The sequence below is a fragment of the Argentina silus genome (assembly GCF_951799395.1).
Source record: "Argentina silus genome assembly, chromosome: 2".
In the NCBI taxonomy this organism is placed as follows: Eukaryota; Metazoa; Chordata; class Actinopteri; order Argentiniformes; family Argentinidae; genus Argentina; species Argentina silus.
The window spans coordinates 29,814,381-29,837,709 of record NC_139656.1 but is presented as its reverse complement, the minus strand read 5'-3'; the positions used below and the strand labels follow the sequence as shown (position 1 = coordinate 29,837,709).

At 40.9% G+C, this 23,329-nt stretch overlaps 1 protein-coding gene across 2 annotated transcripts; it reads right to left on the bottom strand.

Annotated features, from left to right (window-relative positions):
- Nucleotides 1–149: 149 nt before the first annotated feature.
- On the bottom strand, nucleotides 150–22,024 carry stard8 (StAR related lipid transfer domain containing 8). Of its 2 annotated transcripts, none has more exons than XM_083688779.1 (14): nucleotides 21,833–22,024; nucleotides 14,454–14,525; nucleotides 12,481–12,562; nucleotides 10,977–11,040; nucleotides 9,119–10,488; nucleotides 7,240–7,413; nucleotides 6,499–6,658; nucleotides 5,978–6,176; nucleotides 4,956–5,166; nucleotides 4,292–4,406; nucleotides 3,284–3,505; nucleotides 2,726–2,943; nucleotides 2,305–2,481; nucleotides 150–2,030 (listed from the first exon to the last, which is right to left on the bottom strand). In XM_083688779.1, exons 1-14 carry the CDS (start codon nucleotides 21,942–21,944, stop codon nucleotides 1,913–1,915), a joined length of 3,294 nt encoding a protein of 1,097 aa, XP_083544905.1. In that variant the 5' UTR covers nucleotides 21,945–22,024; the 3' UTR covers nucleotides 150–1,912. The 2 variants fall into 2 exon arrangements, with proteins under 2 accessions (XP_083544905.1, XP_083544906.1); XM_083688780.1 differs by lacking the exon at nucleotides 21,833–22,024 and adding an exon at nucleotides 18,631–18,892.
- Nucleotides 22,025–23,329: the final 1,305 nt, after the last annotated feature.

The window sequence follows — 23,329 nt, the reverse complement described above, 5'->3', positions numbered from 1 at the left end:
AATGTCAATTAATTAAATTGAATGATGGAATTGAATCAAACGATTTTGGGTTTCATTGAGTGTGATGAAAAGAAGAAAAAGAAAAGAAAAAATAAGTGGTCACTAAGAGTAAAATGACGACAGAGAGAACAGACAGTTTATAAAACCATAACTGAAAAACTCAAAAAGGTTTATTGATTTGTACTCTGTGTACTCAGAGCAGCATAATACATATAGGTAGTAAACGGGAGTAACAACTAATACACAAGATAGACATGAGACAAAGACGTTGCTTTGGACTGCAATGCAATGCAAACATTAATTTACTACTGCTTCAAAGTACAATGGTCTGTTACATGTTACAAAAAATGCTATTCTAGTCTGTCATTTCCAAAAATGTAATTGTGTTTATGGCTATTTATTCCCACGTCTTTTAAATTATGTTCACTGCATTTGTTATTCAATGGGGAAACTTGCCGTTAGATGCGAGGGGAACTGATATGTAAAGCATTTACAAATGGCATCGGAAAACATTGGCAAAAAAGATAAATGCACTCAGTCATTGCACTGCCACCCATTGCATAATTCAAATTAGATAAGATTAATTAACATTAACAATAACACTTATTCCTGTACACAATACCCAACTGAAAGATATATCCATTGTTAGAATCTGCACATACACTTAATGTAATTTACATAATTGTCACATTTAAATGACTCAAAGATATAAATAAAACACTTGAGACATAATGAAATCCAATAAAAACACTTACATTGAAAACACTTACAGTAACTCATTAATCTTCACTGCTGAGGCATCAACCACAGGCTGTCCTTTGTGGAGAATATCATAATGCAATATCTTAAATGTGTCAATCTGCAACGGATATCAAAGCTTGATTTATGCAAATGTTTGAGTTCCTCGCTTATGTCATAGTCTGGCCCTTGGAAATTATTTGCCCATTTTACAAATGGTTCGGTCTCTGAACATCAAGAGATCTAAGGAAAAAGAAGGATCCCTTGGTCTCAGCAGTAGCTAGTGAGTGTTAACCATTTAATAACACTTTACATGCAATATGTGGTGATAAAGATCTAAGTGTTAGAAAACAGTTTAGGCAAAGGTGAATCTCGCATGCCAGACTTGCAAAAAGATAACACACGCCTGGCCTGGCAAGACTAGGCAGATGAACAACCCAAGCAAAAGGCTGAAAAAGCACAGCGTTTACAGACTAGCCTACACTAGACCCACTAAGGTGCCTCAGTAAACAAGCCTTTAGCCAAAACATCTAAGTAGATATTGAAATATCATGGCAATATTGGGACGAGATACTGAACAGTAAGGTGCCATTCTCAAGTTTGAGACACATCTATTCACAATAGGAAAAATATATTATCTCTGTGAATTTATCATGAGAAAATTGCATAACATACAGTACAACATTGATGGTTGCTATAGAGCTCTCCTGAGTTATTGTGAAAAGCAGGTTGCACCTCAAAAACATTCCATGGCACTTTGGTAGCCTTAGTCTCGTTCATTCAACAGCAGCATTAAAATGGTAAATGATATGTAAGTAACATAAGTAAAGCTATTAAAAACAAGTGTCCTTATATGACCTCTTCTTTCCTGAGGATACATTTCTGATGATTAAGGTTTTACCACTAAATATCATTGATGAATGCTCTTAACTTCAATGAGTATGGGGTCAGTTAATGCACAAATAGATTTACAATGACACAATCATGCGACCATCTCCTCAGTGGCTCTTCATGAGGCATCAATCTGAGAGGGAGTCTCCATCCTGACAGTCCCCTGTTGATGATGACACTGCAAACTGCCCCCCAGATGCAACATGACACCACACATTATTTGCTCCTAATTTGAGTCCTTCTGAAGCTTGGACAGCACGTGTTGTCTCTGGTCTGGTCGGTCTCAGAGCTTTGTTTCAGTTCCCCGAGGTGTCAGCACGGGGAAGGAGCCCCGTATCCTAGCAACCTCCACGGCACAGAGAAGGCCAAACACCTTGTTGTACCACTCAGGTGATCTGCCCCTGGAAATTACATAACAAGGTCACATGAAAACATTATGTCCCATTACTACACACACACACACACCTCAACAGCATGGAAGATATTGTGAATAACATTTGACAACATTTAATTTTAGAGTTTAAAAGACATTCAGGTTCAAAGCATCATGACATGTCATTTAGAAGTAAAAATGTTTGAAGTAATTGACTTAATGAATGAGCCATTTAAATCAACATTAACATGTACTTATCAAATTAAATCAAATGTATTCATAAGAATAGCCGTTGTCCACACCTGAGGTCGGCTCTGCAGTAGTGTGTGAGCCGAGATCGGCCCGACCCGGAAGGCTCGATCAGGAAGCGTGAGGTGAGCAGCACCCCCCGTAGGCCGGCTTCCAGGTGAACGTTGTCATGGTCCACGGAGGAGGACACCAACAGACACTGCCCACGAGGAAGGTTGCTACACCACCTCCTTTAGAAGGGAAACAAAAACAACCAAGGTCATTACTACTGTCCCAAAACAATGATTCAATAAACTGTCCAGGGCAAAGATAAATCTTGGAATCTTGGAATGAATCACCACAGGGGAAATAGCAGACATACTGTAGTTGATGATCAGCTCTTAGATCATGCCTCTCACTGTACCAATGAGGGCCTTGAATTGGACATAGACCCAAGGCAAGTGCAGATTGACCAGTTAATATTGGTGCTCGTACCTCAAAACTACGAAGTCCCTGCGAGGATGGGGGGCCATGCTGTCTGTCACATAGTGGAAGACCTCTGTGTTGTTCTCCAAAGCCTCGATCACACGGCTGTGAAGAAGGTCGTCGTCCCACAAATGCCGCTCACGTAGAATTCTGTGCAGCACGGTTTGGGGCGAGGCCTCAATCTCCGTGGTGACTTTCCAAAGGCGGATGGGGTGTCCGTCCCCCACCTGCAGAGATTGGACTGTGAGTATACTGTATGCTGCAACAACCATACCCTCTCTGTAGAGCCTATAAATTACTACAATAAAGCTCAAATTCTCTGCAACATTAAATGTTGTCAAAATATGCCCCTGAAATAGTTTGTGATTGATGTGTTGTTTTGTGGACTTGTATGTTTTTACGTTGGTGCTGACCAGAACAAGGCAAACGTCAATTATGTGGACAATACAGGCTATGTATCCATCCATCCATCCATCCATCCATCCATCCATCCATCCATCCATCCATCTATCTATATTCGAGAAGAAATAGTGAGGGCTAATATGCAATGTTTTATGAACATTTGACCTTCTTATAGGAGAGATCTGTGCTCTCTGGGCCTGGGGCGCTGTGCCATCCTTTGCTCTTCTCGGTGGGCTCCTTCAGTAGACACTGGATGTTGTCGTCTAGGTAGGCCCGATAATCCACAGGCTCGCCTTTCAAGTTCAGACCCAGAGCGTGGAGGGGGAGTGGTTGTGCATCTGCTGCAACATAGGAGTTCCGGGACTGTAGCATCATCTCATGTGGGATCTGTTGCACCAAATAAGAGGGCAATAGGTTTATTTTTACAATAATTACAGAGACACATATAGAGTGGGAGACAGACATATACAGTGCCTTCGGAAAGTATTCAGACCCCTTCACTTTTTCCACATTTTGTTGTGTTATAGACTCAATTTAAAATTGAAATTGAAATACAGAAATAAATGTACATGAGGTATTTCTGTATTTCAATTTTAATACATTTATTGAAATTTCTAAAAAACTGTTTTCGCTTTGTCATTCTGGGGTATTGTGTGTGAATTGATGGCAAATTATTTTAATTTAATCCATTTTAAATTGAGTCTATAACACAACAAAATGTGGAAAAAGTGAAGGGGTCTCAATACTTTCCGAAGGCACTGTATATCTTATTCCACCATGACGATACATCAAGCGATAGTTTTACATAATTACCCTATGGGCTTTAAGAGAGGTAAAAGAAGTAATTGCTTTCTGAAATGAACACCTGAAACACCTGGACTGTCTAGAAGGCAAAACTACTCTGCAAATTCTGGCATAGAGCATAGTGCAATACCCTACAAATCTCTGTGTATATTTGTGACAGATGGGGTTCCAACCAGGGTCTCCTGCATGGAAGACCCAAGCATCAACCACAAGACCAAGAGGACAGCCTCAAGGCCTGAGGGCGACACTTGAGATGGCATGTCTCAGGCAGTGCTACCCATCTCGCAAGCATGATTCCAAATCACCCCTGCTAAATATCATTAGATATTATTTATTTCAAGGACTTTATGCATGTACTTGATATTTTACCTGGAATAGTTTCTTGCACTCCACAATCATGTGACTGAGCCCTTGAGTTGCAGCCATGTTCTCACTCAGATCCTTGTGGTCTGGTTTGCTCCCTGCCCCCCTTCTGCTGATCAGTCTGAAAGGGTGAAACACTCATCACAATCATCCTCTTCAGCTTTGACTTTGACCCTAATACAGTTGTGTAGCATTTAAACGAGAAAATAGTCCACTTGTAAACAGTAAAAGTCCAACACTGTCAGCTTGGTTTGGGGCTCTGTGTTACAGGATAAATCCAGAGGGATGGGCCGAGGCCCCGAGCACCTGTGTCATTCTACTAAGACAGGTGTAGGTGTGCCAGAGAGCACGCCAGAGGGAACTCAGGGCCTCGTCCACAATCACCCAGAACTAATGGCCTTTCCAGAAAGCTTCATAGCTAAAGTAGTACTTTATTCCCAATCCTCTCCTAGACCAGGCAAAGGTCTTTATTTAGCTAATTTCTTTCGTTCACACACAGCAGATTGAGCTGCAAACATTCTGTTTTACAATTGTAACTATTTCGGGCTTTACGTCTAGGGTTGTCGTGAGAAATTAACTTACTTAAGCTACAAAGCTTTCTGGAAACTGACCACTAATAGCTTAGGATCAGATCCATACAATGTCATGGCGAGTCAAATGCCATGCATACCTGGGGGAAGTGCCCTCCTTCTTGGAAACGTTGAGGTGGAGGATGGAGGGGGCCAGACACACCGCCAGGTTCCCTGCAGTCATTTGGTTCTCCTCGGCCGAGGCGATGTCACTGAGGAAGTAGAGCAGCGTCTGCAGGACCTCCCGATTCTCGTCCGGCAGCAGGATGACCGCAGCCTGGGCGGCCTGAAGACGCTGGTCCTTTGGAACACCTGGGGGTCACAAGGGTCAAACTCATCACATCACTGATCAATGCTCATCTAGAACAGTAATCGGAATCAAAAATAAGAAACAGTGAATGGAGCTGACAAATCTAACTAAACCAAACTTTGAATTGCAGATTAAAAATTATTCTATAAGCCCCTGCTGTGTATTCAAGCTGGGGGGAAATCTAGCTCTGACGCAACACTCTATATAATTTCATGAGATGGAGTTTTGTGGTATTGGCTTGGCGTAGTTTACAACTTAATTCAACCATGAGTGCCCTTGCCTGTTTCGGCATCACTTGATTAACCTGAAGCCACGGTGGAAAACCACAAACATGGCACTCCGCATTTCCACATAGTGTGCAGGTAAACCAGAAGGAAGTCATAATTGTAAATGGTGAAGCGGCTTGACGGAATGACGGGTATAAAGTAAATTTGTATGGATATAGCCTTTTGGATATTTGGTGAGGTCAATGAAAATCCCAGATGATGGAGAGTTCGTGGATACTCTCAAAACGGGGATAAGTGATGCTGTACCAGGTAAGGGCACTCATGGTTTAATTAAGTTGTGAGCTGCACCAAGCCAATTTCAAGACATCTCATGAAATTATAGAGTGTCGTATCAGAGCTAGAGTAAATACATATCATTGGTACAGTACCTCTCAATAAGATGAATGACGCCTGAGAGGACACTACCAGTGGATGGTTTACATCTGTATATTTTATGCCGAGAGGCAATTTGAAGAATTATGCACATAATTCAAGATTCACAGCCTCTCTGTAGGAAAGGTGAAGGGAGAACACTGGAGCCACTCACACTGGTAGATCTGCAGGAAGGTCTCTGTGAGTTTGGTGGTGAGGACGGGCTCAGGCAGGTCTCTGAAGTACTGTTTCAGCAGGTCGGCCACATCGTATGCTGATTGGCCCTGGTAGCTCACATGGTCGGGGGAATTTTCATTCAGCTGCCGTAGGGTCTGGATCCGAGACTTCACCCCAGACTTACGGAAGATGCCAACCTAGACAGGAGAGGAGAGAAGAACAACTACTTACAACATTGGTGTATTGGGCATGACATTCCTAACATATTTTGTTTGTTACATGATACCCAAGCACATTACATCGTTCTACATTTGGTACAGTATACCGGTTTCGTTACATAAAATATAAAGATCTTGAGCTGAAAACATACTTCAGTATTTACTATAGTAAGTGAGAGAGCAATTATATGTATGCTGCCTTCTTGACCAAGGCTCACTAGAAAGAGAGATGTAAATCTCAATGTGACTTATCTAGTAAAATAAAGGATTAATTCAAATGAAAGTGGTAAAATGGTGCTACCTGTCCTAGACATTGGCTGCGGAGGTATCGCATGGCCTGCTGGATGCTCTGTGGCAGTGGCTGCCCACTCCTCTGGACGTTGATGATCGGCGGGACACCGAAAACATGCTTGCCTCGGTAGTCAGGGACCTTACTCCTCTTCATGAACTTAGGAATAGACCTGTCAAAACAGAGGAAAAAATGTATTACATTTTATATTCATTTATAACATTATAGCATGTCAGATTATGTTGTGTGGGTGTAAATGTAATCACTAAACTACACAGAAAAGATCATAAACATAATCAGAACCTTATTGGTTGCAATATGATCTTTTTTTGGTTTAGGAATAAAACCTTTTCTGGTGAGGTTTTACGACTGACTGCTGAGGACAGAGGTCAGAGGTCAGAGGAAAACATTGCTAATAATAGGTTCTTTGTGTAAATAAATGATTCATTCAAGAATGAGTCAGTCACATTAGAAAGCCCGGAATAAGAGACAAATTTAACTTAGTTGACAGCCTCCTTTATTATGCATTATGTTTTTATGTTCCATCAAAATCCATGAGATGTGCAATTTAAATCAGCCATGGTTACTCTAGGAAATGATGAATTGTAAAAATCACAATCAAAACAACCTTTTTCCTGACCAATAAATATAGCACTTGCTCTGGACAAATTCCTATGGCAATCAAAAGCACAGTAGAATATAGCGTACTTTTGTGGTAATTGCAATCAGTGTGTCTGAGGGCTCTCCACCTACCAGCTCCAGCCCAGTTTGTTGGGCTCATCGTACTTCTCCATGATGGCAGTCAACCTGAGCATTGAAAACTTTTGCAGCAGGTTCAGCTGAGCAGCCGACTGGCGGTTGATCTCCTGAGATGCTGATGTCAGGCTGGGTCTGTGAGAGTTCTGGAAACTATGCCACCTCAGCTTCCTAGAGGAAAGAGGGGAGAAGGAAAACTTGATGAATAAAGGGTGAATATTTGGATCGATACAGTTTATGTGCTATAAGGTGCAGTTATGACACATCACAGATGATTTAATCCATCTATGTGTTTGACTATAATACTCTGTCAGCTCGGGAGCCATCGATTAGGTGAAATATTAAAAAGCCTCAACAGAATAAAGAATAAAGGCTTCAGAATAAAGCCTGGAGCAAAATGTATTAATTATTTATGTTATCAAACTTTACAACAGAGTATTTTTTAGAGATTGATAAAAGAAAGATACAAGAAAACAATAATAATCACACAAATACAATACGACAGTAGACTACAATTGGCTAATATACTGCACAGTAATATACAGTGCCCATAAGTATTGGAAAGAGGAAGCATTTTGTCTTCTTTTAGCTCTATAGTCCAACAGTTTGGATTTGAAATAAATTACTATGAGGTTTAAGTAGAGATTCTCATCAATGTTTTCTTTTTTCAGATTAATAAGAAATTACAACCCTTTTTATAAGTACTTATTTTCAGGGAACCAATAGTATTGGAAAATTGGCTTGGCATTTCTGGTAAGTCAGGTGTGTCTGTCACATCATTTGTGCAGGCATAAAAGAGCTGTCAATGTCTAGTATTGATTAGCCTTTACATTTTCCTTTGGAGTCTGCTATTGGTGTCTGTCAACATGAAGACTAAAGAGTTGTCACTGCAAGTCAAGCAAGCCATTTTTGGGCTGAGAAAACAGAAAGAAACTACCATAAAGATATCAAAAACCATACGCTTGCCAACTACAATAATTTGGAACATCATCCAAAAGATGAAAAACACTGGTGAGCACAGCAGAAACGACCTAGTAGGCCATGGAAGACTTCTACAGCGGTTGATGGAAGAATGCTCACCATAATTAAGAACAACCCCAAAGTACTACCAGAAGTACAGAGGCTATACTGCAAGGTGTAAACCACTAGTTAGCAACAGAAACTGGACTTAAAAGAGCATACAGAGTTCTGGAAAAAGGTCTTGCCCAATATCCCTTGGCCGTGTATGGCTGCCACTCTTCATTGATGATGTAACTGTATGTAACTTGCTCTATGATGAAGCAGAATGAATTCTGAAGTGTACAGAAGCATCTTGTCTGTAATAGTACAAGCAAATACTTCCAATCGCATAGGACGGTGCTTCATCATAGAGCAAGACATTGACCCCAAACATACTGCCATAGCAACTAGGGAGTTTTTCAGGGCCAAAAAGTGGAAGGTTCTACAGTGGCCAAGTGAATCTACAGATTTAAATCTCATTGAACATGCATTTAATTTGCTGAAGAGGAACTTAAGGCAAAAATACCTCAAAACAAACAACTGAAGAAGGCAGTACAGGCCTGACAGAGCATCACCTGAGAATATACTCAGCATCTGGTTATTCAGGCAGTTATTGCATGCAAAGAATTATCGCCCAAATACTAAACATGAGTGCTTTATTTTTTTTTATCTGAAATAGGCGGATGTTAACATTTTTTTTGCACTTTCTAAATTGTGAAACCAATCTGAAAAAAAACATTGAATTAAACCTGAGAATCTGTACTTAAACCTCATAGTAATTGATTTCAAATCCAAACTGTTGGAGTATAGAGCTAAAAGAAGACTAAATGCTTCCTTTTTCCAGTACTTATGGAGGGCACTGTACATATACATATACCTGCTGGGCCTGGTTAAGGAAGCGCCCACTCCTGAGTCCCTCCTCTCTCTCGTTTCAACATCCTCCACCTCATTCAAGGAGTTTCCTGTGCTGTCGTAGTCACTGGCTGTCGTTCCTACGTCCGATATCGACTGCTCCTCAAAATGGAGGCTGGAGGAAAACGTTGTTTCTCTGGTTTCCTGTGTGTCCTCCTCCTCCTCATGCCTGTCACTGATCTCCTGACACACCTTCTTGGACCACTGGTCTATGTTCTGCTGCAGGCCATGGACATGTTGGAGGATGTCATCAAGGTGCTCAAACACCTTCTCTCCACCACAGCTGAAGAGCTCATCCGAACTGCCACTAGCCTCAGGCACGTTGTCATAGATGCTCCCCATGGAGCTGCAGGAGTTCCTCCTTCTGGGGAACATGGAGGAGGAGAAGTCCTGGGACTCACTGCTACTCCCTAAGGAGAGATTGACATCCTCCATCTGCCATCCGCTTAGCTCATGGGAGGTGGAGGTGGGGCTAAGGCTCTCGATGGAAAGGGATTTGGGGAAGGTTCCTGGCATGTGGTCCATTGGCAGATGAACTAGGTAACCTTCTAGGCCATTTCTATTGCCGCTCCTCCGGTTCCCCTGCTTAGACCCCATCCACCCAATCTCATAGTCCTCCAGATAAAGCCAGCTGGTCTTACCTCTGGCCTTACCTCTCTCCTCTGGGGGCCTACGGGCTGTCGTACGACAGATAGTATGAGCCTTTTTGCTGTAATGGACCTTCTTTTCTGTAGTATTGTTTTTCAATCCAGGAAGGCTTTCATTGGGAGTACAGTGCAAGCTGGAGGGGGTTAGACGGAGCTGCTGCTGTGCAGGCACACTTTGGCCATCTGGCATTTTGGCTGCTTCCCTCTCTTTGTCCTTTCTCTTGAACGACTCCATTTTCCTCAGGAAGGTCTTAGAACACCTCTTTGTCTTTTCTCTGCTGACAGAAATCACCTGGTCATTTGGAGACGAGGGCTGCTCCTCCCTGCTCAGGCTGGATTCACTGGAAGGGTGAGACCCATGGGGGGTGAGGGAGAAGAGGTCTGATGTGGTGACCTGACCAGAGGGGGTCGTTCCCCTGCTGGACGTGTTGACGCCCCTGGAACTCTCCTCCACACTCAGGCTGCTGCTGCTGTGGGTGGACGTGACCTCCAGGTTGCTGAAGTCACTTAGGATGCTCTCACTGCTGGCTGACGCCCTCATGGGCAGCATGGTGGAGGAGGAGAGGACCTCCACGCTCGGGGAGATGTGTGGCGAGAGGGTCCGCAGCCGGGACCACGTTTTACTCTCTCTCTGGAACGCCCAGCGATCACTGATGGCACACAGATCGTCCTCCTCAGAGTCCTCACTCTGGATCATTAAGAGAATTTAGAGAACACAGTTATTTATTTATTTACACGTTTTATCCTTTAACCAAAAAAGTGAGCCTTGGCCAAGAAGGCAGACACAGACACAGAAGACACAGTATGTAACATATAGCATATCAATTGCTTAGTAAAAACTGTGCAAAGTGTATAAAAGAGCTGGCTTCCTCATGATGAAGGGTTAAAAGCATGTGCACTCCATGGCCAATGACCCTCCAATCTTGACAATCGAAATAGATTTGTCAAGTTTCAAGTCCTTTTGATGACTCGATTATTTACAAAGAGCAAAGACAATGGCAATATACTGTATACTGTACAATAGCAATATACAACAAGACTGTTAGGTATAATGACATAAAGGGTGAAAAATAGGGGATTTAAGTAAAAAGCAATGCTAGTAATATCCTCTTTGGATATATCAGTGCCTGACTCCATAAACTAAGATTGGCAGTTCACATGTAAGGGTTTACCTACCTGTTTGCACTGAAAATGGACCTCCAGCCTCATCGAGGCACACTTGTTTAAGGTTGACAACCTCCTACATGGACAAAAGAGGGGTCAAATCAACAAACATGAAACCTCCAAGGACATAATGTCCAGGACCAAAAGCAGCATCAATTGCAGCATCCATTATCCAACCCAATATCCGTCTCATCTACCAATCTTGGAATAAAATAATCACTTTGTCTCGGAGAATAGATTAGAATATGCAGTTTAAAAGACTTTGCTGGTAGGCCTTGACAGTGACAATAAGTGTTGCAAAAACAATGTTTTGAGAAAACAACGTCAATATTTTCAAGCAACCTTCCCCCTTAGTTTTGTTTTAGACCAGGTTAACTTCTAATGCACACCATCTGCATTAGTATCACTACATGCAATTGGTTATTTGGGGATATATATGAAGAGTGAGGACTTCATGGCGATTTAACAGAGATATCACATGTGATTGCCAACCTCACATCCCCAAAGTTGGAATTCAATGATGGATCCAAATGCATCACTCGTGTGTATATATGGCATGTAATTAAATTTAGGGCAAGAATATGTCATGCAGGCCTCATGCCCAGGCTGCTCTATTTTTACATCACTCTACTTCAGAGTACATTTTCACTCATGTCAACTCCTGCACCAGAGCTTCGGATGAGTCTTTGATGCAACACTAGTCAGATTTCCCTAACAGGTTTATTTAAGATTTGCCAAACAAGATGATGTAACGTCTGGGAGTCTACAGTAAGCTTTGACACAATTCCACTCTGGCTTGATTGGTGTTATGGTACAGTTAGAGATAGGGACATATGGGCAACAGCTTTCTTAACTTGATCCTTACAGTACAGTGTATTAATTGATAATAGATACTGCCAATGGAGTATTATAACAAATGCAAGGACACCTCTTTTTTTTAATGTTTATCATTTATGCTAATGCCTAAGCCAAGATATACATATTACAATGCTCTACAAATTATCAAGATTAAAGAGCGCACTTAAACACATAGCTAATTAATTATAATTAACACAATAATAAGCTTGATTCGTCATAAATTGTGCGTTTTCATTACAGAATACATTTCTTAGATTGAACAGCTGTCCTCGATTTTCAGCAGGCTATTTGTTTTCTAGTAAACATAGGGCTCATACACTGAAGAAAATCAAACAGAATGCAGTGACTCAGAGCTCAGGTGCTTTAGTGCATTTCATAGGCAATTCAGTCCTCTGAAACTGCCCTTAGAGGCACACACAAACAGACGCACACAGACAGATACACAGACACAGACACAGACACACAGACAGACACACAGACAGACACAGACACACAGACACAGACACAGACACACAGACAGACACACAGACACAGAGACAGACACACAGACACAGAGACAGACACACAGACACAGAAACACAGACAGACACACAGACACAGACACAGACACAGACACACAGACACACACACACACACACAAATGTTAATGTCTGCTTACCTGCATAGTGACTTCAATGAATCCTGATCCAGAAATTCGTGATCTTTTTTCACAGAGGAGATGTCTAACGGAAACAGTGCCGCTGTAGAGTAAAAGAGGTGGACATTTTCATGTAGGTTACTGTATGGGAATTGACGTCATGGTCCTCTCAGTTGGTAGAGCATGGTGTTGGCAACACAAAGATAGTGGGTTTGATGTACTTTAGATAAAAGCATAAGGTAAATGGCATATATTAAAGGGAAGTTACTCTCTTTTATATAAAAAAAAACCCCTTCAGAATAAAAGCAAATTTATGTGTCAATATGTGTCAATGTTTGATGATTTTTTGCAGTTCAAACTGACTTGATTGGGTTTAAAAAAAAAATCTGGATCGATTCAGATCAGGAAAATATTCCCTCTTTGAAGCATCAAACGCAGCCTTTGGCAGAGGCCAACGTAAGATCCATGCCAACAGAACATGTGCACAGAGCATACAGACGTGATGCAGCCCTGGCACTGCTTACATTAGTTGTATAGAATATGGTTTATTAAACATTAACAAGCTTTCACATGTCTGATCAACTTGAAGGCCAAATCCCATGACTACATGCTGTTGGCTGATCCCCAAAAGTATCTCATGTACACAGCACTGTTTGTTTGACTAAAATGGTCTGTAATTAGGTCCTCCTCCTCACCTTTAAGGCACTCCATGGCCTGGCTCCTGCCTACGTAACTGACCTACTCTACCCCTGCACCCCTGCACCCCTGCACCCCTGCACGTGGTCTCCGATCCTCTGACACTGACCTCCTCGTCATACCCCGCACCAAGCGACGCACACTTGGCGACCGAGCCTTTTCCGCTGCTGCACCCAGGCTGTGGAACACCCTTTCACCAGCCATCCAATGCTCTGATACTTTTAACACATTCAACACCAGGCTCAAGACCCATCTGTTCAGACTCGCCTTCCTACAGCACAGCATGGGTCCTGAGTACCACTGTTCCCTATAGTTGCCTGAGCTGTTTTTATTTCTTCTTTTTTTTTAATTACTTATCTGATCTTGACTTCGATTTTATTTTTTGTATTTTATTTATTTATTTATTTGTACAGTGTCCTTGAGTCTGAGAAAGGCGCTTTTAAGTTGAATCTATTATTATTATTATTATTATTATTATTATTATTATTTAATAAAAAACCACTAAATAGAGATCGAACTGAACCATGTATATGCTACATACAGGGTGTAGTAGCTATTATGTGTATAGGGGTTAGAAAAGGCTACAAAAAGATGTTTGTCACACAACATTCCAGAGGCTTCCCATTTCCAGCCTTTGTTTCTCTCTACTTCCCTTCTGAGAGGCTGAACCATAAGGTGATGGTACTTCCCTTTCATTGGCTGAATACTGAGTCCTGGCGTTGACTCTAACCTCAAGCCCTGACAGGTGATAACCAATTTGAGTGTGGATGCTTAACAAACATGTTTCTGGCACTAATCAACATTTCAGAGTGCAAAGTTAGTACAAGTTAAAGTGTTGTGCCAGTAACACCTTCACTCTTCCACTAGATTCATGTGGCTGGCAACTATAATTTCCCTTTACATGTAATTTTCCCTTTTCAGATTTGCCAGCAATTTGGTTTATGATTTACTTGTCATCTTAATTTTCAGCTTCGTATTTTTTTGTGCAGTATAATTATTACCGTAGGGGTAACCAACGACTTGAGGGAGAGCAATTCAGACAAGAATAATTGGAGTGCATAATACAATTAAATTACCTTTCACACTGGAGTTAAAAGCATCAGCCTGTTTTCTGATTGCATCAGCCAGTTTGCTAGTCGAAGAGATGAATAAATTGCCTACCTAGTTAGATGTTTGACTGTAGTACTGTAGGAGCTGAACACATCTATGCTTGTAACCAGACATGTCTCTGTACCCGAGTGGGCTGTTTGTTTTGTTGTATACAAGCACTGCACAGTGAGATGAGATGGACTCATTACCTTCATAGAGCTGTGCATATTGCGGAAATCCAGCCGCCCGTAGCCAATTACAAGCTTCTTTAGCCTCCAGTTCTGAAAGAAAAGAAAGAAGGAACATAATGATGACACCAAGGCACATGCAGTACTCAGTCATAACCTATGGGACATGTGACTCCATTATAGTGTCATAAAGGCTTACAAAACTGCTTCTTTTGAGGGTCAGGGTCATTCCACGTGACAATGGAACGAAAACTTCCATTACACATTAGACTCAATTCTATACTGCTTTCCAGTACATGTACTGAAGATATTCGCCCACACAGAGACACCTCAACTCACAACAATGTACTGTACTGAATGTACACACTAATCAAACTGTTTAAAGTTTAAACCCTGAAGTAGAGTTGGAGTACACTGTTAATTTACAGTTCATACATGTTCAATACCCCCACTTTACATTCTACACTGTACCATATCCAGAGAGCCTGGCGGCAGGCATTGGTGAGGTAAGGACAACATGAAAGACATCAATGAATGCACAAAACAGAGGCGTATCTGTAATGTTGCTTTAGCATGGACCTGGCTTGACAATTTTCCCCAGTTTAACAGTGCCGTCACTGGTGGGCCGTGACATTGACCTGACAAGGATAAAATTAATTCATAGAAAATCTAAACATGGTCTGGAAAACCTCAACTGGGTGGAATATTCTGAAGCATAAACATCACTGCCTCACCAAGCTCATCATTGTGGCCTTTTGGCCATATGGTTGGTCAGGGTAAGAAACGTTATGTGGCAAACTCATTAAATACAACCAATTGTAATATCTGAACATGCTTAAAACTGAACATTTATCACAAAGCCATTCATCTTCATGTTAAGTAAATGTTTCAATTAAATGTGTAATGTTGAACCTAGAGGACCATGTTGATAACTAGTAGAATGTGAGTGATTTGACCTCTTTATGAACAGAAGAGTGTGTCTGACAGGTAATACATGGCCAAACCCTAAGACCACTTTACACAAAAACCCCTTGCATGAGTTTACTGTACTATAGGTCTGACTCATTTCTAAATCGGCCCCTTCTTTTCCTCTCTGTGGGACTCCTCCTACTTACGACATTCCTTAACTCCCTCGCTCCCTGAGCTCTGACTGGATATCATAACTGGAGGTCTGTGTTCTCAAGCACCATGAGAGTCCTACTGTGCTCTTCCCCACGTAAAACATGGTCACCACTCTGAAACTCCAATAGGAAATTTGTGAAAGAGGCCCGCCTCATAACATCAACTTTCACATGGCACAGAAAAAGACCTGTACTGTATCTAAACAACTGCTCAATTGTAGTCAATGTATTTATACAGAACACAACTTCCATAAATGGAATTGTGAACCAAAATCAGAAAACCCTGTATCATAATTGAGATGACTGTGAGCCTCTGAGTTGCTCAAACCCTCACTAAGTGAGCTATGAACTGGTGATCCCCCGGGGAAGCAATGCTTCCTTCCCATGCAGACCCCCCCCCCCACCACCACCACCCCAACCTGACTGCACTGCCCTACAGCAAAACTGGCTCCAAGAAAACCCTGTTGTATGCGCTGACTACCGTATTACTCATAGGACACATAAATCAGCACAAACTGCTCATTGAAACTAATGAACAGTTACATGCTCCTTTAACATTAACAAATGAGGTTGATGACCAACATGATTATTTTCCTATGGAAAATTCAAAACCAAAGAACACAATCTACTACAATGACTGACGTTTATAAAAAAACAACAACTCCATATTCAATTGTGTTCAAAAAGTACTCTTAAAATGTACATATAAACTAACTGTATATTGATGCAGTATTTTACGCGACACGTTGGTATGTAAGAGAGCTCCTTCCATGCAATAATAGTACAAGGATATTCCATATCCTGCTCCCATCAGCGAAGACCTACTGTCGCTGGTCTGTAATCAACCAGAGAAGCAGCTGGAAGGCTGTTGGAACTTCAAACAGATTGGCCTTGGGGCAAGTGCAGCATCCTGACCGAAGCCACCATCTGGTTCTCTACAGGGTTCACTTCAGCCGCCTGTTGGACTCTAGTCCTTCCCTCATGCTGAGTCTTGAAGTTGTCCTCTGAACCTTGACACCAGAATGCCACAACAGCTGAGAGATGCTCTTAACATGTCTTCAAAACTCCTCACATGGGCAGACTTTGACAAGCCAGTGCCTTCAAATAGTATTGTAGAAGTCTTAACAGCCAAAAGAAGAAGAAATATATAACTTGGATGCCATTCAATAGTTCTATTTCAACACTGATGATTGAAGTTGTGCAACTGAAATGAGTGTCAGATATTTACAAAGCAAGAGTGCTGCTGCTACATTTCTGCAAATCGCACTTCAAAACACCATAGAAACATGAATCAGTTATAAACTAAGATGGTGTTACTGACCGGAATTATTTTGGTTGCAGGCGTCTGAACCTTTGATCAATGTGTTTAAGAATCAAATGTTCACCACAGAAGAGGTCATTGAGGACCTTGAATTAAGGGCATGGGGAAAAAGTTGTTTTTATTTGACTTTGCTATGCTTGACTTGACCAGGGAGAGGTTTGACCAGGCACGTCCTACTGAGTTTTATGACTGCATTGTGTCATGTGAATGTAAATGTAGCTGCATCTTGGGTGGAGGGAGAGGTTAGCAGAAGGGCTGCCTGTCTGTTTGGGGTGACATTGAGGTTAGACACAAAGTGACATGTAGACATCTCTCTGAGGGACAGTTCTGTCTTTCTCTTTCTGAGGTGACGTTTTTCTTTTCTTCAGCCTTCTCTCTCTAGGTCAGGGTGTGAGGTGAAGAGAGGGGCGGGATGGATGTCCGTCACCCTGTGTGCATGAAAGATCTGCGTGTGTGTCTCTGGAGGTGGAGGTGTTGCTGCTGAATCTCCTCAGCTGAGGAGCAGATGGTTTGACACCACAGAGCCATGGTGGGGTGGGGTGGGGTCGGGTGGGGTGGGGTGGATGGGATGCTAATGGCTGACAGGAAATCCCCAGCACCGGGAGGGAGTGTTGACACAAAAGGAGATGTTTATACCACAGAGTGTCCTGAGGGGCTCTGCATATTTTATGATCAAGTCTGTCCTCTGTGCTGCCAAGAGCATCAATTATTATACAACCCATCGTTTACTTGGGCATCTTATAATAATTTATTTCTCTGACTCCTGAGAACCACTTAAAGAACCTGGGTAAATCTAACAACATTGTGTATCCTACAGCCTACAAAGCCTTTACGGTAGTAATTTAAACTTTCTCAGATGTCACATAAATGCATCTAAATAAGAGACATGAATAGTTATGGCTCTTTTCTCATAATGTCTAACAGCTCTCTGTTTAGTGTAACTCACCGTAGCCTAATTCAGTTTTCCAACTTCCAACTATTCACTGAATGCAAATGACATTATCAGTGCTTTACAGTACACAAGCATAACTATGTGGCCACAAGACAGAGAGGGGATATTCAGGCCATAACCACAAACCCCTGCTCTCCCTTTTCTCTTTCAAAACTGAATAATTTCTATTGTTCACAAGAGATGTAAGGCTGCCATTGTTTAAACCCCAACTTCACAGTGGAAATCTAAGCTCCTACAATGTGAGCCATTGATTTCCAAGGGTTCAAAGCCCACACGACTAACAAGTCTTACTGTACATTTCTATTTGATTAAAATTCCAGCAGGATTGAGCATGTGTGGTGACATCAGGCAACGAACACAGTTCAAAGGTCTCATTCACTCTACACAGTGGACAGCTTTAACATCAGGGTTAGGCTTCTGTGACTTTATAATCTGTTTAACCATTATCTAAAATGTAATGATCTCACAATATTATTATTTTTTTTTAAATGAAATGAAATAATTAAATGAAAATGACAGTACTGAAAATAAATAAGCATGACACTGTCAAATAATTATCAGAAGCGTATTTCTTTTGAAGACATAAATTGGGATACATTGGCACAATGTACACAATGGGCTTTCTGAAAAAATATCTCACTACATGAAGTTCTTAATTGTAATCTTATAGAATCTTATAAATAACTGTTCATGTTTTGTTTTTTTAAATAACAAGAAACGTACAGTATCATTCACACGGTCAGTTCGCTATGTATCTGTAAATCAAAAAGAAGTTCAGCTATTCAGAATGGGTGTCGTACTCACCATTTTTCCCGAGCAGTTGCTGATATGTATTCCGACCACTCATTAACAAATAAAACAGGGCATTGAAGCCCAAGACACTTAATAGTAGCCTGGTAGAGCTCAACACTTTACATATTCCATAAGTGATTGAGGGTTGTTAGAATAATCCATGAACATTTCAAGCAGGCAAAGGAAAACCAGGCAAAGCAACAGAAGTCATGGATTCCAAAGTTATGGCCACTTTTCAATTTGCGAACAACTGTACCAGCCTAACAGAACCTGCCCTTCCTGACCCCATTTTGCTGAAAACCATCTGGTTCCTCTTGAACAAATGTCCCACCTCAGACACCCCCACCCCCCTCCAGGGCTGTCCCACCTCAGACCCCCCCACCCCCCTCAGGAAGACCATACCACTTCAGCAACATAGAGGGGTGAACAGGCTTTCAAATACTCCAGCATGGCCTTTTTGAAACCAAAATCTAAATATAGAGGCTAATCCTTTCCTTAAATAACCGATAGCTTGTTGTACACTTCATACTGTATCACTGACTGACTTTTAAATATACGTTTAAAGGCTATTACAGAGTAAGCCTGCATTACATAATTTAAATCTAAAAAAATACTAATGATCAATTGTCAAAATGATTTTGCAGTAGTGTGAAACTGAACTTGAGAGCTTAAACCAACAGGTAAGCTTACTTTTAAAGAAATGTATATGTTTTTGGAAACACATACACGTTCAAAATCCAAGACATTTCCAAAAACTAAATTTAAATGTACTCTTTAATCTAGATGCTAAACCTGTCACAAATGTTTTTTCAACCCAAACATTAGGTACTGTAGGCTGTGAGCTCTGAACCTGTTGAAACAAGCCAAACAGCCAAAATACAAAGAGGGAACAACAAATGACACAACGCTGTCTTCTACAACAGGGAAACCATCCGGACATCTGGACATCATCCGGACATCTCAAATTTGTCTAAAATCAGAAGCTAGCAGTGGTTCTTTGATAATCAGAAGCTTTTCTGATTTTCTGATTCTGAAAGTTCTGAAATTGCATACAGTAGCCCTAATTAAGGCCGAAGTAGGCCAATTATCTTTTGAATGTTTAATAGGCCAATATAATATAGGCCAATTAACTGACACTTTTATCCAAAGCCACTTACATTGCAGTGAGTGCATACATTTTTCAGTATATATGGTCCCAGCGGATATCGAACCCACAACCTAAGCATTGTCAGCGCCATGCTCTACCAACTGAGCCACAGAGGACCACCTATACCATATTAAAACACAGCAACCAATAATGTTGATTATGAATTGTCATAAATGTCTAATCTTGCCAGATATAGCCGGGTTATGGCCACTGAGGGTTAATATTAATGATCAGATTAAAGGTCATGTTAAAACATCCTGTCTTTTCCCATTCCAATTCCTTTCCATGACAGATATTTCCCTTCGAGCCAGCAGATGAGTTCAGAGAGAGCTATGGCCCTATGGGAAACTCCTGTGGATATGTAAAGGGAAAAGGTGTGGTTCAGAAGAGCTGACCTCTCAAGAAATGGGTTGTTAGTGGAGGCTGGGAGAGTAAAACATGTTACCGTTCTCCCAAACACATGACCTGCTCCACATTTGGTCATTCTAATCTACTTAAGGTTAAAACAATTCAAAATGATACTCTTATTTCACTTTTAAATATGTGATTCAATCCCCAAAAACATTGCAACATACACACATTTATATGATTCCCCAATTACTTGCGTAACCTTGTCTTAAGACCGAAAGATTTGTCCTGATTCTACTATGTCAGGGCTGCGCTCAACGCTACACTGCTACGTTTTAGCCTGGTTCAAAACAAAGGCTGTGTGTTGATGCAGCTGACCTAGCTTTAGTTATGTTCTCACATCTCAAAAAAGCAATATCCATTTCAACTTTTGTAGAAGTGCTAATCATATAAAGCCACTTGTCTCAGAATTAAAGTTCTCATAATCGACTGCATCACCTGCAAAAAGCAAACTACAAAATATGCACAGTATAGGCCACAGTATAGGCCACAGGCTTCTGAGACTTGGTTGAAATCAACTGGCATGAAGATGCCTGGTGATCACATCTGCTCAAGGTGCAGTGCATTTACTGTACTTCCTTTGCAAGTACCAACTCATGTACTTGTTCCTCTGCACAACCATCCAAAGCATTGCATCAATGTGGTTGGTACAATATCTTGCTGGTTCAAACAATAGCTCAATGACTCTTCAGAAGATGTAATCAAAGTCATTGGCTTGACTGTAGAGTGAGGTTTCAACAACAACTACATTATAAGAGCATTACCTTGTTTGGAAACAAGGAAAGCCTGAAATATGTGGGCAGCTGTTGCTTTAATAAGATTTCTCTTTTGTTGGTGGGTTCAAATGAAAAGGGTCGGGAAAAAAGTGTTCATGACAAATGTATTACAAAACAGCAGAACACACTGTACACTGAAGGTCAAATTGCGTTTCACAATGTGAGAAACATGTCATCCTGTTTGTGACAGAACACACATGATATCCCACAGCAAACCCATCATGAGACAGGGAGTTCGTATGAGAGCCAATGCCTCTGGAAGCTTCCTATTTTAACAATCTCACTAAGGAAGGCTGCTGGTCAGGCTGCTTGGGTATTGTCTAAAAACAAGCTGTGATACATAATCCACACACAGGAGAAGAGTGTATCATGTTATTTCCCATGTATTTATTCACTTCAGCCTTAACTTTCATTAATGCAGACCTTATCATCAACTGCAATATGTTTTGCATATTGTTTAAATCTGATCCAAGTAATCATGGTCCTGACTTAGCATGATTGGTGGAGTTAAATCAGGGGTTTTAGTGCTGGGCTGGAATACATGCACGCACACTTCCAAGAATTGAGTAGGAGACATTCTGACTGGGTCCTGTTTCCCACTAATAAAAGGGGGAACTGATTATTCAAAAAGCTATATTAAAACTGTTATAGCCTTTTTGTAACTAATAGTGGCTATTTCGTATTCAGAATTACTGAAAAATATACTGATAATTAAATGTAATTTTAATTCTAAAGCAGGCCTATTTAAACATCGACATATCAGCTCGCCCTTATGAGAAAAAAAATCTTGTCTTGTAGACCAATGAGAGGATATGACGGTGTTATAACGAAACGCATGGTAAATAAATAAATAAAAACGACCAAAAACGTATCCACAATTTACCTGCTAAATGATGCTGGCCTAAATTCCTTCGCAATGGTGAACTTGTTTCTTTAATTGGAAAAGTTCGTAACTTTGATTGAAGATCATCATTACAAGTTTCACCACTATCCATTTTCAGCAGCGGCCAAGCTTGGTCGCTTGTTCACTTTCTTATGATTTTTGGAACTTGACCAATAATCTTTTCCGCATATGTTGAAGTAATGCAAAGGAAAATATCCTCTATTCGACCAAGATAACCCGTATTCATCGCTACTTTTCTGGTGATAAAGCTCCTTCTGAAACTTTCACATTCACACCTTCCACTTCAGAGATTTCAAAGGACGTGACACGCGTAGCCTAGCTCAGGGAGTGTGGGATATGAAGTTTTTAGGTGTAATATATCTGTAGCCTCGTTGTGATGCCCTGACGCCTAGCGGATTCAATTTGAACACCACTATTGCCTCTGGCCTCCTGGTGGTAATGACCTGCATCTATTATTGATGAAACCTCATTCGACAGCCTGAAGTCACATCAGGTCCATGTTAGTAGCCCTATGATCAGATTTTCTGCTCGGTGGGTCATAATCTAAATCAAATTCCCATACAATACCAATTTGCCATTGTGAATTACTGACACCTATTAGCATACAATATACAGGGTACATCAACCAGCCTAACCCTCACTGTAGAGAGGTTTTCTGAGGAATTGTTCAGGCCTAATTGGATCATCTGTCTATTTCTATATCCTATTCTTTATCCTAATTCCTTTATCCTTTCCCCCCCTTTACAATATATAAGTAATATGAAGCTACTGTAGTCATCAATGCTAGTTTGTAACTAAAGGTACATGGTGAAGCATTTGAGTGTCTACTTCTTGTTATATATCGGTCCTGCACCCCACTAAAGCATGTCTGTTTTAATAACACTTTATTACTGTGCAAAGTGTCCTTTGGACCTTGAGATGCACTATGCAAATGTAATGTCTTATTCTTATTCTTTATACTGAAAGCTTCTGCAAAAACCCAGGCAGACACAAAAGAGCTTTACAAAAGAGCTTTTTGACACCGGTACACATTTGATTTATTAATAAATATATATAAAGAAAGGTACTACGCTTCAAAAATCAATTTCCTCTGAATAAAAGAATATCCTCTTTTATGCTCACCGGCATTCTTGTAGCCCCATGATGAGGACATCTTCTGAAAGAAAAAGATGCATAATTGAGTTACCTCATCCATTTCAATCCAAACAAAAATAAAACCCTTGATCGTTGAATCTAGAGTTAGAGAATTTTGTAAAAGCCCATACTGTTTTTGCTGACCAAAATTAAGTGATATGTATACTATGAAAAAACTACGATCTGTGTATTCAATAAAGGACCAACTGTTACTTTAAGAAGTTTAACCATATGTTAACTGTATGTGTCACAGTACGTGATCCTACATTTGGGATGATGTCAGAATGTCCTAAGATAGGCACGATTGGCTTCACAAGCGGACTGTAGTGAAAGGCTACTTTT

Bases quoted from the DNA above. Each gene is read 5' to 3' on its own strand.
- stard8 (XM_083688779.1), bottom strand. From the start codon at position 21,944: ATGGATAGTGGTGAAACTTGTAATGATGATCTTCAATCAAAGTTACGA. The intron at 7,414-9,118 runs GTATATGTATAT...TCTTTCCTCTAG, and splicing joins TCCTTAACCAGGCCCAGCAG to GAAGCTGAGGTGGCATAGTT. The intron at 4,407-4,955 runs GTATGCATGGCA...TCACCCTTTCAG, and splicing joins AAGGAGGGCACTTCCCCCAG to ACTGATCAGCAGAAGGGGGG.